Here is a 17,575-nt window from a genome sequence, read left to right on the forward strand (position 1 = left end):
TTTCTCTCTGACTGGCAGAGAGAAGATGCCTTGTGCAGTGCAGAGGAAGAATGTCTGCGGGAGATAAACATGAATCAGCAGATAATGTTTTTGCAGCAGTTCCAGCTCTGAGCTCAGCAGTTTGAGACTTTGACATCCGGAGGTGACAGAGGAAGTCATGATGTGCTTACTGGAATTTCATGTACAACTCCATAATCACCAGAGAGACAATGTACAGGCATCGAAGACAGACTGACGAGAAACCAGAGTTTATTCAAGACTCATACCTTTATATAAATGGGGCACAGGCTGAGCTCACAGCCTTCAGGCAAAATATGTACTGCTCCTCAGCATCAGCGGTGTCTACACGCACACACATTCACACACACAAACACACGCTCAAACAATCTTAACTCATAAACAGGATACACGTCTTCACTTCCAAGGATAGAAATTTAAAACTGAAGCATAAACACAGCATTTGTTCCTCATTACTGATCTGTTTTTACCATCTCATAGTGGTAGCAAAGCATACTGTAGATCATGATGCATTTTAATACAAGCACAGGGCATCAGCTATAAAGCAGTAAAAATAGGTCCACAGCATTTAGCGGATATGAGTAATGGCAGCATGCTTGCACATGCACCAACCCTCTCATTATGTCAAAGGCTCTCCATTCACAGTTAGCCACTGGCAATAAGTGCATTTTCAGCTCAGCCAGCACATATAAAAAATGCTGGAAGAGGATATTTTGACTTGCCATATGTAAAAAGAAAAAAAAATGTTACATGAAGATATTTATGAGGACCAGAGAGCAAATAAACAAGAGCAAAAGTTGGGTTTTAAAAGTAAAGTCACTGTGGCACCCTTGTCAAACAAACGGGAGTTTTATGGACGGATACCTGGTTATATCAAGGTAAATTTCATGAAATACACACACTCACTCACCCAAACACACACTCTCAAAGATAAAATAAAAAACAAGATCCACGTTCAAATCTAAACATCACCAACGACCTAAATTTCTTTACAAAACATCTCATAACACACACATTCATACCCTGGCAGAATATCCAAAAAGTTAAGCATTGAATTTATAAATTAGATACACTGAGTAGTAATTTAAATTACGCATTAACATTATATATGTTAAGACTGTTAAACGACAGAGGGAGGGCTCAAAGTGGGCAAGCTGATCATTTCATAAAAAAAAAAAAACCAACACCCTCTGACAAACAACCCTCCAGGCAGACAAACTATACAAAGCACCAAACTGAAGAGAAATGTACAGCCAGAGTTGCCACTAAGACACGACACGATGTTCAATGTCTGAAGGTCTCACTGTCGTTCGGGGGGACAAACAGCAGGTGGTGCTGCAGCACAGCTCAGCTCTGGGGTGATGTCACTGGTCTTTCTCATGCATCTGCTGCTGCATCTTATTCAGCATCTCCTGCATCCTCTTCAGCTGCAGGCAGAGATGAACGTTTGGAGGGTTAAATCATGCAAATGAATCCTGACTGGTTTAAAGAGTTAACAGTAGGATTTGGACGAACGCTAGTGTCGGTGTTTTGGGTGATGAGGTATCTCTTTGTACATGAGAAGATATTTCATGCCTCACATCTTTATTTAAGAAGAAGAAACTTTAAAAAAAATCTTTTTAAGACCCTCTTTGAATTTTTTTATTTGAATTAAATTAATTAAAAAGGTTACTGCTCTTCGACTCTTTTGATTACAGACAAAAGGGTACTAAAAGGAGTTATCTGTCGAAACAACCAACAATGCTTCAATACCTCCTCATCTTTCATTTTGATTAGTTTCTCAGTGTCCACATCTGGAGTGGACAGTGGCAGGATGGGGATGGGACTCTCCATGCGGTTATCCTGAGCCAGTTTACTGAAAGAAAAAGAAGAAGAAGAATAAGAAGAAGAGGAAGGGGGGGCACAAACAAATCAGTACTGAAATCTGTAAACATCAGCAGTTATCTGAATGTTTACAAAACATTTCACCCTGCCACACATTTTCATTTCTCAGCAGACTCCTCTGTTCACACATACCTGGTCATCTCCTGTATGCACTGTGCTCTGTAGTTTTCGTAGTGGACGTCGCAGGTTACGTCTTTCAGGTCGTGCATGTGCGAACGAATCAGCATGTTCCTCAGTTTCACAAAGTCACAGTGCGACTGGTTCTCCACTGACCAAAGAAATGAGTACATTTATTTATGAATCCATGTTATGACCATCAAACCGTGTCTTGTGTTTTATACAGGCTGATGGCAGCTGCACAGATAGATGATATGTGAAATTACCTTCGACAATTCCCCACGGGTACAGTCTTCCTCTCACTCTCTGCCCTCGAGCCTCCACTACTGTATTACTGCCAATCACAGCAAACGGGGTGCACTCCTGCACACACAGACATGAGGGTGGGTTGTTTGTTCAACCCTTATCTGCCCAGAGAAAGCTGACTGAGCATGCAGTGCCCTGATACATCTTCACAGAGTTATACACATTCACAAAAGGACACTGAGCAGCTCAAAAAGAGGCGTGACTCTAACTGTTAAGACTCGTCAAAGACTGTTTGTTGTTTATTTTCCCTGCAATGATTTTCCCAGCTGATCAGTGGATTCATGCCACAAGCCCATAGTTATCGTCTCTGAGCTGCTGCTATGCTTCAGTTTAAGAGCACACAGATGTTAAAACGTCAGTTCACCCAAATTATAAAAACTTGTTTGCACAATTAATTGCAAGGAGACTGCAAAGACACACAAAACACTTCGAAATCTTGGAGCGAATTCGAACTGTATGCCGTCTGGAGGATGCTGTGACGGCCTGTCTTTGTCCTGTCTTTGATTGAGGCCATTAAGAACACATGTAAACACTTTCACCTTTGCAAATGGCAGGACATACAGTACGTGATGTGAAACATACTGAAGCCTTTATTCTGTATAATCCACAGACCTCGCTGTGTGTAACAGTTTTCACAACAACTGCTTTCTACCAAAGGTTAAATCCAGATAATAGTGGCTCACAGTGAAGCTTGTGGATTATCCAGTGTAATGGGGACATTGTTTCTGCAATGACACGTTTCCGTTCAGTTTTCACATGTGAGGAGCAAAAAAACACTGCTCACCTCCACTGTATTGAGGGGGATGTACAAATATTTAGAGGCAGATATCTTATCTCAGCATGTAAAACTGAAAACTATCTGCATGTCCAGATATGAAAAAATCTTCCATCTCATCTCATGATCTTCCTTAATCCTTGATCCATGGATGGCACTCTTTGAATAGAGACTAGGGTTCATGAGGTTTAGTACTATTATAGGCTGGATTGATGGCCCGCTGAGAAAGACCGTGGGCTGAAAGCTCTTGAAAAAGCTAGTAAGGAACTTGAGTTAAGATGGTTTTGTTCAACTTGATTTAAAAGCTCAAGAACAAACTTTCCCATTCACTTTCTTGGGTGAACTGAACCTTTAAGCTAATACATCTACTAACATCACAATGAGGTTGATGCCAATGCAGAGTCATATCATTTCATATATAAATCTTAATTCCATCAACTATAAAAGATAATAATCTTCATTTGCAGAGCACTCTTCAACTCAAGTTACAAAAAGCTTCACACAGAGCAGAGAATTAAAAAACGATATCAAGTTGCAGTGCAATGAGTCTCCAAACTCACCTTCAGCTCTTTGTCAAGTTGTTTAAACTCTTCATCCTCATCAGAGTCACATTCAGGGAACTGGTACACTTTGATCCCAAACTTGTCTATTTCCTCTCGTATCTAGACGGACACATTCGCACACAAAAAGACAAATAAGAATAAATGTTACAGTGAACAGACCCCACACGGCAAACGTTTCAGATTCACTGGCACCCACTCGGTCTTTGAGCTTCTTTATCTCATTGGGCGTGAGGCAGTCAGCTTTCGCAATAAGTGGAATTATGTTAACTTTTTCATGAAGAGCCTTCATGAACTCAACGTCCACCGGACGCAGCCTGTGGAGAGAAAACCAGGGTGAGTGAGGACATCTTCAACTGCTTGAGGGTTAAGACATGGTTTTAGGCTTTAGGTTAGGAAATGTATTATGTCAATGAGTGTCCTCAGTGTTTGTGTGTGTGTGTGTGAGTGCGTGTGTGTGTGTTATTACCCATGCCCAAATGGAGGGATGAAATAGAGACAGCAGTGGACTCTGTTGTCCTGGATGTTCTTTCTGTTCAGCCCACTCTCATCCCTGAAGTATTGCTCAAACTGCTGATCTATGTAGTCTGTGATCGGCTTCCAGCTAGGACACAGACAGACAAACACACACACAGCGCAGATTACATTAGCAGCTCCTCCAGGCGCTGTGAATTCAAGCGAGCAGGCTGAATCAGTCACACGTGCACAAGACCAGCAGGTCTTCCAGCTCACCACTCGTTGTTGTTGACAGCATCTCCGAACCCCGGTGTGTCTACGATGGTCAGTTTGAGCTTGACTCCTTTTTCCTCGATGTCCACGGTGTGTTTGATGATTTCCACTGTTTGGTTGATGCGCTCTGAAGAGTGATGGCACAGAGAAGGAGTAGGAAAGTTAGTGACAGGGAGAAAGAGGAGCTGAAAAAGCGGATCAGGGATAATGTTGAACAAGCCAGTGAATGGTGAAAAAGTTGTGTCTCAGTGCTTTCTAACTTCCACACCCTGTCTGTAGCTCTAAGCTCCTTACTGAAGCTATACATTTTTAATAATAGGTCAGGCAGTTAACAGGTCATGAATATATACTTTAATTTTAAATCAGGAAGGCACTGTAGTTTTCAGCAAACATTACTCAAACAGGACTAAATAAAGTATTTCTCAGGGAAAATTTTTAGTGATAGATTAATACACGTTCGGAGCTCTGGAGGCAGTTGCACCAGCTGTTCATAAGTTCAAACTTGTTATAACATGTTCACGCTTAACTAAATAAAAACAGGTTGCACCACACAGACCGCACAAACTAGTTACTGTGATATATGTTACTATATTACAAAGGTAGCACAAGATACCTCAAATTACAAAATAAATTGCAAGAAATGCTAAAATATACGACTGAGTAACACTTAGGTTGCATAACTGGATATTTCCCTATCCCTCAAAACTACATTATTATTATTACTCACTCTGAAACACACATAGGGTATATGAATACAGGTATGTATTAAATGGGACAGAACTACAGAATAAACTGCATAACCCATGTTCATAGTAATGAAGGAACATGTCACCCAGACGTGGTTTTAACAGTTTATAAAAAACAATGGAGCTCTATGGCACAGGAATACAATATATCAGGCCATGGCTACGCAGACATTGCTCATTAAATGTAAGACAGATGTTGGTCTGCGTTGCATAAATACCAAACCTCAGAGGACTCTTCTTGACAGAGCAGTGCATTCACTATGACTGATACAGAGAGATAATAAATAGCGTGAATACTCACCTTCAGCATTCAGCAACTTCCTGTCTTTGTAGAGGTCTGTGAGGAACAGGCTGTTGACCAGGGTGGATTTACCCATACCAGACTCCCCTGAAAAAACACATAGGCCGATCATTATAGTGTAAGTTTAGAGGCTGTAGTTTGTTTTTCTGTTGAATTATATTGTTTTTAATATTTTGTCAACCACATTTCTATCAGTGAGGATAGGCTAAATATTAGAAACACCTCTCCAAAATGACTATAATGTTAAATCAACACCTCTCTAAAGCAACTTTAACAAAGGTTTGCTGTCATGTTTGCACAGTCTACTACAAACTCACCTGCCACCATCAGTGTGAAGTCGAAGCCTTTCTTCACAGACTTCCTGTGGACCTGGTTGGGCAGAGTCGCAAAACCCACATACTGTTTCTCCTGGGACAGAAGAAAAGACACAAAGAAGAAGAAGAATGAAGAGGTGCTTAGTATGAATTAGTGCTCTGTGAACAAAAATATCACTGATGCAGGGATTTTATTATCAGTTTATCTGACGGTTACTGTAGAGCTGAAGCAGAAAAACAATTGGCAGTTATTTTGATAACTGCTTTAGTTTTTCAGCCATTTTTCAGTCAGAACATTTTCTAGAAGATTTGCAGCTTTTCTTTATATCATGTGATAGTTAATTGAACATCTTTGAGTCTGATAAAACGTGAGAAACATTTTTCTGACATTATTCCATTCACAGGACAAATAATTGGCAGGATAATCGATAATAAAAACAACTGCGGCTTGAAATTATAGTTTGGATGACATTGCTCGTTTTGTTTGACCGCCAGTACAAAGTCAAAAATATTTAGTTTACTATCAGAAAAGACCAGTGATGTGAGACAAATAAATGCATTTACTATAAGCAAAAACTGTACTTAAGAACAATTTTCAGGTACTCCGCTAGATTATACTTCTCCTGCACTACATTTGTTTGATTACTTTAGTTACTAGTTACTTTGCATGAGGAGTATTTCTCCATTTGGTACTATATTTTGAAGCTAATACTTTTATAATTTTCCTTATGTAAAACTACTGAATGCAGGATTTTTACTTTTAACAGAGTGTTTGTACACACGCTTAAGTGAAAAGTATTTCTTGCACTACTACTTTGCTTCAAAAATTATTTAATTTAAACAATTATTTTATTATAAAAAAAGTTACCAATTAATTTAACTAATTGTTTCAACTCTACAATAAAGCAGTAAAACCCAGCAGCTTAAAAATAGAAGTAGACACCAAATAAGTGTGAGAGGGCTCTGAGGATTTTTAATGTGAAGACAAAATGGATCTGGCAGCGTCTGGTGCTATAAAATCACCACACCAGACAGACTGGGTCTATAATACAGAAAATCTACAACTGCACGGAAAAACACGTGCACAGCATTCCTCTCTGAGCAGCTGAGAATAACCAGCGTCTCAGATTTTCCACTAAATCTCTCTGAGAAACACAAAGAGAACCACGGGATAGCAGGCTCTCACTGTGCTAGACAGTAGTTCTCAGTCCTACAGGTCTTCTCTGCTGCATCTGGCAGAACATCATCCTTACCCTACAATACTATGTGCTGACATGTGTAGATATAAATACACACTCGAGGCCCCGCAGAGAGCATTCACACACAGACAGACGCTGCATTCAACAGACCTGAAAAGCTCTTTTTTAACTCTGCAAACACACGAGTCAAACACGCAGTCAGCGTCCTCACTCGCTGTCATAACTTGTCACAGGCATTTCCGAAAGCCCCTCGGCAGAGGATCACATTTATAAAAGCACACACACACACACATTCACACAAAAAACCACAGGTGGTGCAATCAGTGCATGACAGACACACTTGCCAAAGAGCCAGAGGAGTGAGAATGAGGAAAGCTGCATATAAATCAATGAGTAATGATTACCAAAAAAATGCTTGGAGAAAGCATAAATCATCTCAGCAGTAAATCTGCCACTATGTAGAAATGGCACAAGAGCAAAGTGAACTCAAACGCCTCCACAGAAAAGCAGCGATAACATCAAAAAGATGCTGCCAGCGAGTCCACAGGTGTAAGGGCTTCATGTTTAATCTTTACTAAAACTAATTCTGAACTCTGTCTTTATTTTTCCATTGTATTTTTTTTAAATTTCCTGATATCTTCCCACTCTTTTTGTCTATTCAGCACAGAGCTCTTCTCATAAATCCAAATCTTTACCTTCTGTCTGGCCGTTCTCACTCTTGGGCACAGCAGCCGTTCCACCAGTTTTTCTTGCAGCATGATGGCATCCATCCTAAACCACTCCGACACGGACAGACCAAAATAGCCACGAGTCTCAGAAAGTTAAAAAAAAAAAACAGCCCAGTGGGGAACGGGATACAGCAAATCTGAAGCCTTGAGACCTTGATAAACTCACTCCCTCTCTCTCTGTTCCCAGATGTCTAAACCAACTAATTCCTGTTTGTTTGTGGTCTGTAAATATGAGACCTTTTGTTCCTCCTACTTTCTTTCTCTTGATTCTCTTTTCCTTTTTCCCTGCCCTCTCTTTCTTTCCTTATTTCTTTCTTTCCTCTGCCCTATGGCCGTCCGACTCTCCCTGTTCAGACAGGTACGCAGGAATTCTCACTGAGAGGGAGGGAAATGGAGAGAGGGAGTAAGAGAGAGGTGGCAATTTGAGGGAGGAAACAAGGCAGGGATGGAAGAAGCGAAAGTCTAAAAGAAACTCATTCATTCGGCCTGTGTTCCCTCCCCCAGCTCCGACAGTTGAAAAATAAAAGTGTGTGCTGAGAGAAATGACCAGCAGAAAGAAAAGGAACAGACGGCCAGACAGAAAGTGTAGATGCTTTTTTGACCTCAGTGTTAAAACCTATGAAACAAAAGAGAACCTGCTTGAACTTGACTGTGACAAAAGCTGCAAACAACAGATAAAGATACAAACCCTGCAAGTACAGGCCTGTGGAGAGAGATTATCAGATTATCAAGTTAATTAACTTGTCAGTCCATATGTTTAGTGAATGATCTGTGTGTGTGTTCTGAACAGAGGTGGCTCAGCATCATATTCATCTTTTTTTAAAAATATATTTTTATCTACATTTCACCAGATTAAAAAAAAACAATCAGCAGTAGAAGTATCATCCTAATATCCTTAAGTGAAAGTACCAATAAAAGTAAAAATCCTGCTTTCAGATTCCTACTCCTAGTCAATGTACAGAAGTATCCAAAGCAAAATCTACTTGTTCTGCAAAAAAAAAAAGGCTCCTGTGACTGATGAAATTACCTGATTAGATTTTTAATAAAACTCATTAGCTCAGGAGTCAAAAAAAAAAGTTATCTTTATTTTTATTTTTTTTGCAGACCAGCAAAAAAGTAAAAGAACACAACCAAAAATAAAAAAGGAATAAAAAAGGAAATAGAAGACATGCTGCTACATCTAAACCCTCGACACAGCTTAAGATTACAAAGATAAACTCATTTTAATTTTGAGTAAAATGAAAAAAATATATTGAGCAATAATTAACATACTGATTTTAATGTATAGTTTATTTCAACCTATTCCTTTAATAATGATGTTAGTACATTTCACGTTTTGCTGCATGTCAATCAATCAATCAATCAATCAATCAATCAGTTTGTTTTGTTATTGTCATTAAAATAAAACAATTTTCAGCTGAAGGTGCCTTGGTTTAAAAACTGGTCTAGACTGCAACAAAAAGGATGTAAAGGAAATCAGCCACCGTGTCGTCTCCTCTGGTTACTCCAAGTGTGTGTGTGTGTGTATGTGTGTGTGTTTGTGTCTGTGTGGAGAGGTGAATGAGGTATATTTCATGGCAGAGGTTGGACTCGATTGCTTCCAGATGTGACGGTGGTGTGTGTGTGTATACGTGGGTGTGTCCGACTCATACATGATGTGGGCAGCAGAGCCTAAATGCGCTTTGAAATAAAAGGAGCTGAACATTTTTTTCCTCTTTTCTTTCCCCAAGCAGGCACACCCCGCGGTGATGCCACGTACAGGATATGACAGTCCCACTCCACACCACAGGAGGGAGACAGAGGACTCAACTCAGATTAAAAGCTTATGGTCTGGACTTTCTGATGCCTGGTGAAGGGAAGAAACAACCCTGGTTTTCTGGTGCTGATGCTTGAGGGAGTGTTTAGGTCATTGTAGAGAGACATGAAAGAGTGTGTTAGTGTATGTTGGGGGTGTGGGAGGGTCAATCTGAATAGAAGAAAGGAACAGATGTCTTGAAATGGTATTACAATGGCCCCCCAGCTAAACCCCCCAGCTTCGGTCCTTGTCAGTGGCCAGCTGTCCCTTTCTCCCATACACACACACACGCAAACAACCAACCACACAGGCAAAACTAAATATATAAATTAAATGTTTAAAAATAATCCTTGCCAGTCAAATTAGAAATTATGTTCAATTAAACATCCTTCATAACTAAGCGAAGCCAAAAGGTTGTGTCTTGTATAATCTTCTTCATTGACACCCATCCTGTACTTAAATGTGTTTATTTGTCTACAGAGTGTATTATTTCTTAACTAAATCTATTCATCACCATTATGTGACAGAAGCTGAAGGAGCAAGCAAACAAACCAGCCAACAGACACCGGTGAAAACATAATCTCCTTATCTGTTTCCATCTTTAATCATAATCCACCAGCCCACCAGTCTTGATTTGTGAACACATACATCGTCAACCTCACGAAACCTCAATATACACAGAACATTTCCTCAGTCTGTCACTGCCCAAACATCTGGATAAAGAGCTTAAACTGTCAGAGTTTAAAAATACAAAAATAATGTTTTGCAATTTTATATTATACGAAAGTCACGTAAAAGCTACACAGACTTTGCTGCTGTAGAGTGACTACACTGTCAAACCTCTTCCAGCTGGTCAAACAGAGAGAGAGAGAGGGAAGGTAGGATTTACAGCAGCAGGTGCAGGGAAACATTAAGGACGACCCATGAGCCAGGAGTAATGACGTGAATCATGGCAGCAACATTAAAAGCATCTTCAAACTCTCTTTTCTCTGGCTTTTACATGATTATATAACTTTATATATTGTGGTTAATACACTTTCCGACTATGTCATTCATCATTTGTAATGTTTTGCTCTTTTAATAACAACAAGAAGAAGTGACTTCCTCCCTGTCATAATATTATTTCAGAGCCTAAATGTACCATGACTTTGTTTGTTTGTTTATTTGAGTCAGTCAGTATGTTGGATGGTCCTGCAGAGGCAGAGATCCAGAGATCAGCCACTCAAACAGCAGGCAGCACCGAGCTTCTTCCTCTAAATTCATAAAAAGCTGTGGGCCTTAAAGGAAGTGACTCTCAAAAGGTCACAGCAGTCTACCACGCTGCCAGGGTGCACACACACAAACCAGTAACACACGCATACATCCAGGACATAATCCAAACGAGTCCGGTCCAGCAGCGTACCCATCACTCCGCACTGCCAAGGAGTTTCAAGTGATAAGACACCACAACACAGACACACAGTAGGACTGAAGAAGACTTTTAAAATCTTAATTCACCATGAAAAGACTCAACATCACACATTTGACAGCATTTGGCTTTTTCAGACTGAGTTAGGATTTCTGTCATGACTGTTCAAACTACAGGATCACTTCAGACGGGCCCATTGCTTAATGTGTTTGGGACTTGGGATGAGAAAACCCAGTCTCTGGTGAGACAGTTGCATGTTTTTTCCACAAAATGTATTTGCTGTTGCACTTTAGTTGTATAGAAACCATAATTTCTAGGAGACAGGGATGAACGTTTACCATTTTCATCATATTAGTTTAATTAGATCTAAACACAAAGTACATGATGGGAGTGTCATTAATTTTTTTTAAGATCAAACTGAACTTAAAACCATGTGGTGTGTCCCTGCCTTAAGACGGCCAGACGGCCTGCGATGCAGCAGTGAAGAGCAGTGACCTTTACTGATGACTTCTCTGCATCTCCCTGCCATCCAGCTGACACTTTCACACCATTAACCCTGAATGCTTACTCTAAACTGCTGCCCGTTGACCAGTAAGTGAGACAAGAGAGGGTAAGAGGGAGAGATACGGGGTGATAGGATGGGTGAGGGTGGGTGAGGATGGGTGAGACAGACAGAGAGGGGTTTAAAAACAACATAAATGGGCCCTGAGCCCATGCCCCCCCCCCTCCTCTTCTGTTTTCTCTCCTTGGAGATGCAAGGGCCTTCATGCACTTGGCTCTTAAACATGCTAATCTGACAGCATGTAATTGCTCAGGCAACAATGAAATTGCTTCTCTGAGGGGCACTTGGCCATCGGAGGCCAGTTTTAGCATCCGCCTATTCATTGACAATGGACACTTGTGGGAGCGTGGCTATAATCTTGAATGGTATCCGCGAACATTTAGCAGAGGGAATCAGTCGGCTAAATCAGCTCCAATTCCAACACGATCCACTCAGTTTTAGCTGTCACTGTACACAACGTACACAAAACTCAACACAGTAGCACTGAAGAATAAACTTTCAAGCTCACTAAAAATACAGAATAACACCAACTCTATGATTTGATAAGAATTAAATGCAAGATTTCAGTGTCTTCTAAAAAATGACTTTGCATGTGATAAATAAAAGTTTAATTCAGATTTTTTTTTTTTTGCAGTTTATTACACCAAAAATGGTTATGAAATAATTTTAATTCTTCTCATTTGTGTCATTGGATTACTGCTCAGACGGGTCTGATTTCCAAAGAACTTGTAATCCCATGCATATCAATGTTGACCAAAAATATATTTTTTTAAGAGTCACACTATCTGGGTCAGCCTCCAGTTACTTTACAAAAGCTTTTTGAAAAGCAGAGCCGAGACGAGACAAGCACTGCACTATTATGTATAAAACCCAGAGCATAAGAGAAGAAAAGGAGATGAGCTGCTTCAGGTACAAGGTAACACACACACACTCTCTCTCTCTCTCTCTCTAGCTCTACTGGAACACTGGCATTACATGCATGTTTGCAGCATGACCATAGGAAAGTATGTGCGTACAAATACACTGCAGGGAAGAAAACTCCTCAAACACCTGAACAGGAACAAAGGTAACAACTGTCACGGAGGAAAAACACTCGGAAGAAAACGTGTGGAGGCAGAAACACACACTCAAATATGACAGAGGCAGCCTTATCCTACATGCTTTTAAGGGTTCAATGTATTTAAGGAAGATTATTGTGACTGTGTCATATGTTGTGTTAAGAGGTGGAAAGACTGCACAGACAGGTCTAATACAGGGGTGTATATTTAGTGTGTTTTTATCAGCCCCTCGACAAGCAGTGGCCTGGTTCTTCATGACAAACTGATGCCGTGCAGCCTAAAAGATATCCAAAAAAGTCCAGCAAATGTTTATAAAATGTAGTAAATGGAATATTTAAATTTGCTGCAAAGGTGCAGCCAAAAAAGTAGTTGGATTTTTAAATACGTCATTCTGTAAACATTACAGAGTTTCAGTGAAGAGTTTAAACAAGCAGACATAGAAAAAAGATAACTTTGCAACCCTAAAGTGGCTTAAACAGTATTTCCCAAAATGTCAAACTATTTCTTTTAGGGGAAAACTTTCTGTTAATAAGGTAAATAGTGATTAAAGAAGAGGATCAAGGTTTCTAGGATCAGCCACTGTCTCCTTCTCACAACTTTTCTTTTCTGCTCAAGAGCGGGAGCCACAGGGGGTTTAAATCCCCAGTTTCAATACCCCACCCAACCCCCCAAGACGCGCCTATTCCTGCTCTGCAGCTGGTCCTCACCAGGAGACGGTGGAGGTCCCATCTGTGGCACCGAGAGTGTGTTTAAAGACCAAGATGGAGAGAAAGGGCAGGGTTGAGTGTATCTGAAGTGAGGTGACACACGTGTACGGACGGAAATGCATCTGATTCGACATCTGCTCGCTGCTGCAGTAAGAAATCTGTGTGCAATGTGTCAATGACCTGTTTCATCTTGGCAATCGTGACATCTCAGACAGATGACAACGAGGCGTGATAATGTGGAAATATTCACAACAATGCAAGGTTTTCTTTTTAAGTAACTTTGGTTTATATTGGCCAAAATCACAAATTTGTCTCAGAGGACATTGCAATCTGCACAAAGTACAGCACCTCCCCTTCTTAGATGTTTGATGTGGATTGGAAAAAACGCCACCAACAAAATAGAAGAAGCAAGAGGAACAATAGCGGACTGATCACTCTTGCAACGCAGATAAAAATAACACATTCTTCCTTAGACAAACAAAAATCTGAATTCATAAGCTATAAAACTAAACCTGTCTCAATTTAATACGCTCAGGTCGTACTTTTCTTCTGTCTGTATGACTGTAACATTCTTACTTAGTTGTTTCTTAACTCCGACAACAAAATCTGATGTTAGACAGCTACTTATGGACCTTGTGGTGAGACTGAAACTGCCATTTCCGAGATCAAGAACAAACTATTCAGGATGAGCAGTGCTCAGAAAAATGTATATGTCAAAACAGTTACACGTGGTTCAGGTAGGACAGGATGTTTTTATGCTTATTTTAGAGGTGTTACATCCCTCGTTTGATCCTTCTGCGTGAGCTGACGTATCCCAGCTGTTGATAAATCTGTGACTGTGATTTTCTCATTCACTTTCTGATCTATGGTGAAAAATGTACAGTCAATATCCACCCACACGCAGAATAATCACCACACGGGATTGTGGGTAGGTCAGATGGTGTCGTCCACTCCTTCGTATCAGAGAAGTGATGAAAATGGATTTTAAAAAAGACTGTTGCCTGGCAACGCAATATCACAGAAAAGGAAGTGACGGGAACATTTGGGGCAATGAGAGGGAGGGAACTGTGGAAAGAGGAAGGGGAGTGTTGTGAAAATATTAATTTAGGATTGATTATCAGGTACAAATCTTTCAACAGTTATGATCTCATCATTCAGTCAGTCATACTAAGTATGATTACTGTGTTTTCCAGCTCTCCCTCCTCCTCCTCCTCCTCCTCCTCCGCAGCCTGGATGGTCCAGAATACGAGATATTTTTCTCAAAGTGTCAGATGCAGTAGAGTATGTGGAAGTGAAGAGCAGACGACAGCCAAAAACTCACAAGGTGTAAAAACTGTATGTGAATGACTGTGTGCTTAGAGGTGGATAAATATTTATACGAGGAGGGCAACAGTTGCTTTAATTGTAATTTTAGGTAATTCTTTCTGCACAAATTGGAAATGCTTGATCTGCACACACACCGCTCTGCAACAATCGTACTAATCCAGGTTTCCAAGCAATCTACTCATAAGCTTGTGTGTGTGTATTTGTGTGTCTGTGGTGATACCATGTGACCACAATGATCTCAACAACTGGATTTGGTCCAACAGTGAATTTCTGGGAGAAAAGAAATCTGACCAGCTTACATGTGCCAAGAGTGTAGGTGGACAAAGCTCACAATGGAGACTATATACTGGACAAATATGGAGATGGGAATCACCTCTGTTGCAAAGAAAAATGCAAAATACTACAGAGACTCCACACTGATAACGTACTACATCAAAATGCTGCTTATACTTTGACTCATCAGTAATAATAATTCAGCAACATAATATACAATGTTAGGATATATACACACCGACCTAAGGGATTAAGGTGTAGACCATGTAATCTCAGAGACCCCAGTTCAAGTTCATGGTGAATGTTCTGTCTTTCCTCATTTCCTGTCACCTCTCTACTGTACGATCTCTTCATTTTGGTTTTACTACTTTTACTTCATTAAAATATCTAAATGCCTCTTCCACACCTGCCCAAATCATGCACATCAACACCTGTCCCAGGTAAGTTGATTTCAAAATTATTATTTTCGGTTTCAGGGTTTAATGAAATTTAGAATACAACGCCACCAACTCAATTTCCTCACTTCGTCAGTCACTTTGTGACAATGTGAATATGGTGAGGTGATGGTGGTGATAGTTGTGCAGTATATACAGTGGTGGAAAGTCACTAAGGATATTTACCAAACTAGTGTACTTAAATATAATTTTGAGATACTTGAACTTGAGTATTTATATTTTATCTTACTTTAAACTTCTGCCCAATTACATTTCAGAGACAAATACCTTGTACTGCATTTATATTAAAGCATTAGTTAATAGTTATTTTGCTCATTTAGATAATCAATCTAAATACAATCTACAAATAAATGATGATGTATTATCAGAGGTTAATGTAAGATTCATTGATGCCTGGAGGGAAATTCACAAGCTCTCCAGTAGTATAATAAAAGTGATTAAAATGATCTCCACCTTTAGCAGCTGCACCATGACAGTGAGCTATAAAAAATATATATTTTTTCATTTTTATATCTCCAAATATTCAGACTTTTGGTGCCTCACTCACTCTTGAATCATGTTGTTGATGGACACCAGTTTAATCCTATTAACGATCTGGTTCACTGAATCATCCAAGCACATTCTACACATACTCTTCTACTGCCATCGGACACCATCATACGCCGGGAGGAAGAGGTAGAGGAGGAAGGGCCGGGGTCATCAGAGACGCGACCTCCCCTGCAGGCTCATGTGGCAGCTGCGTTTCTCAGCTGAACAACGATGAAGAAGGGTTCACTGAAGGCGACCGTAATCACGAGCCGTGCTGATGTTACGCTGACAATCAGGTCAACCCATCGGTCGACTCACTGACCGATAATCGCTAATTTTTATGCAGACAGCGGAGAGTGACGGAGGAGAGGATGGAGAGGATGGAGAGAGGACGGATGCTGTCTTTTGGGTACCATGTTGGCTGCTCGCCTCTTGTGACGCCGGCCTGCTCCACATACGCGTCTAAAAATGAAATCTAACCCCCCCGCCCCCCGCAGACACACACACACACACACACCACGCCTGTCAGTCTGGTGATCAGCCCTCACCCTGTGATGGCATGGTTGCACTCAGAGCATCTTGCGCTCATTAAATTGTCAGGCAAACGCGCAAATCGGAAAAAAAAAACATGCAAATACGAGAGATCTGAAACGTAAACAGCGCTGATGCTGCTGCAACCGAGGCCGCGCGGTGCGATGCTGTGCTCCGACAATACCATATGTTAAATATGCATTTTTTTTAACCGCACTTAAAAATCCAAAATAAATAGATGAAATGACGTCTCTTACCTCCGTGCTGTCCTCTATTGCCCATTACAGGAGGGATGAGGGGGAAGCGCAGGTGCAGGGATGCAGAGCGACGCCCAGAGAGACAGAAACATTAAGCAGTCATTGCACTGATTCTCAATATATACATGGCTGTAAATAAATCCGGAAATCGTTCTCACCTGTTTTAACCGGGATCCGGCTTTTGTACCTGATGTTGGTCGTCATGTTGGCCGCTCTCCTCCCTGGATTTCACCGAAGCGACGGCTCACAGAAAGCGGCCCCTCGCTTCGCCTCCAAACCCCGGACAGAGACCAGGAGGGCGGGCTGAGCTGACAGATGAAAGCCCCTCCTCCTCGCTGATTCAGCCAGTCACACTGCTGAGTCTTCTATAAGCTGGGGTCCCACAGGATGCCGTGGCGGGGGTTAGGATCAGAATCAGCCTCACTGACACCAAGGGCATTTTTAATTTAAGACACAACTTGCACCATTATCGAGTGAGAAACAAATGTAAGCTTTGAAGCAGGATTTTGAAGCAGCAGATATATGTCACTTACAACTGTGGGTGAACATTCATGCAAATCATTGGACTGATCACAGAAAACATCAGAATCTACCTGATAAATCAACAGGACTATGACACAAACAGCTGCATTCAGCACTTAGCCTCAAGTTTCCTTTTGCCAGTTGTTTGTGATCTATTTACCTATACTTTTGCCATTAACATGCAATATTGAAGGCTTTTTGATGATGATATTTTGTTGATTTAGGCCCACAAATCTTCAACAAGACAGAACACAAATGAAAAAAAAAATATCTTGAGCTCATACATATTATGAACAGAAGCAAGTCGCTGTGACCATGTGTTACACTGCAGGTGCTGGTCCATTCTCTATGGACCATCTCTATCTGTGTGGTGGACAACAAGGAACATATCAGAAAGGATTATGTACAGATTGTATCCTGTTTTCTTTTTATCTGACACTGCTGATAAAAAAAAAAATACAAAGGTATGTCTCTGA

At 40.7% G+C, this 17,575-nt stretch overlaps 1 protein-coding gene across 2 annotated transcripts; it reads right to left on the minus strand.

Annotated features, from left to right (window-relative positions):
• Window positions 1–238: 238 nt before the first annotated feature.
• On the minus strand, window positions 239–16,842 carry sept5a (septin 5a). 2 transcript variants are annotated; one of them, XM_041042397.1, is made up of 12 exons: window positions 16,736–16,842; window positions 16,578–16,591; window positions 5,754–5,844; window positions 5,437–5,523; window positions 4,393–4,516; window positions 4,130–4,264; window positions 3,860–3,977; window positions 3,661–3,762; window positions 2,286–2,382; window positions 2,035–2,170; window positions 1,771–1,873; window positions 239–1,445 (listed from the first exon to the last, which is right to left on the minus strand). In XM_041042397.1, the coding sequence occupies exons 1-12, from the start codon at window positions 16,779–16,781 to the stop codon at window positions 1,383–1,385; spliced, it is 1,116 nt and encodes a 371-aa protein (XP_040898331.1). In that variant the 5' UTR covers window positions 16,782–16,842; the 3' UTR covers window positions 239–1,382. The 2 variants fall into 2 exon arrangements, with proteins under 2 accessions (XP_040898331.1, XP_040898330.1); XM_041042396.1 differs by lacking the exons at window positions 16,578–16,591; window positions 16,736–16,842 and adding an exon at window positions 7,645–8,030.
• Between the last annotated feature and the right edge of the window lie 733 nt (window positions 16,843–17,575).

Source organism: Toxotes jaculatrix, chromosome 7, assembly GCF_017976425.1.
Source record: "Toxotes jaculatrix isolate fToxJac2 chromosome 7, fToxJac2.pri, whole genome shotgun sequence".
NCBI lineage: Eukaryota > Metazoa > Chordata > Actinopteri > Toxotidae > Toxotes > Toxotes jaculatrix.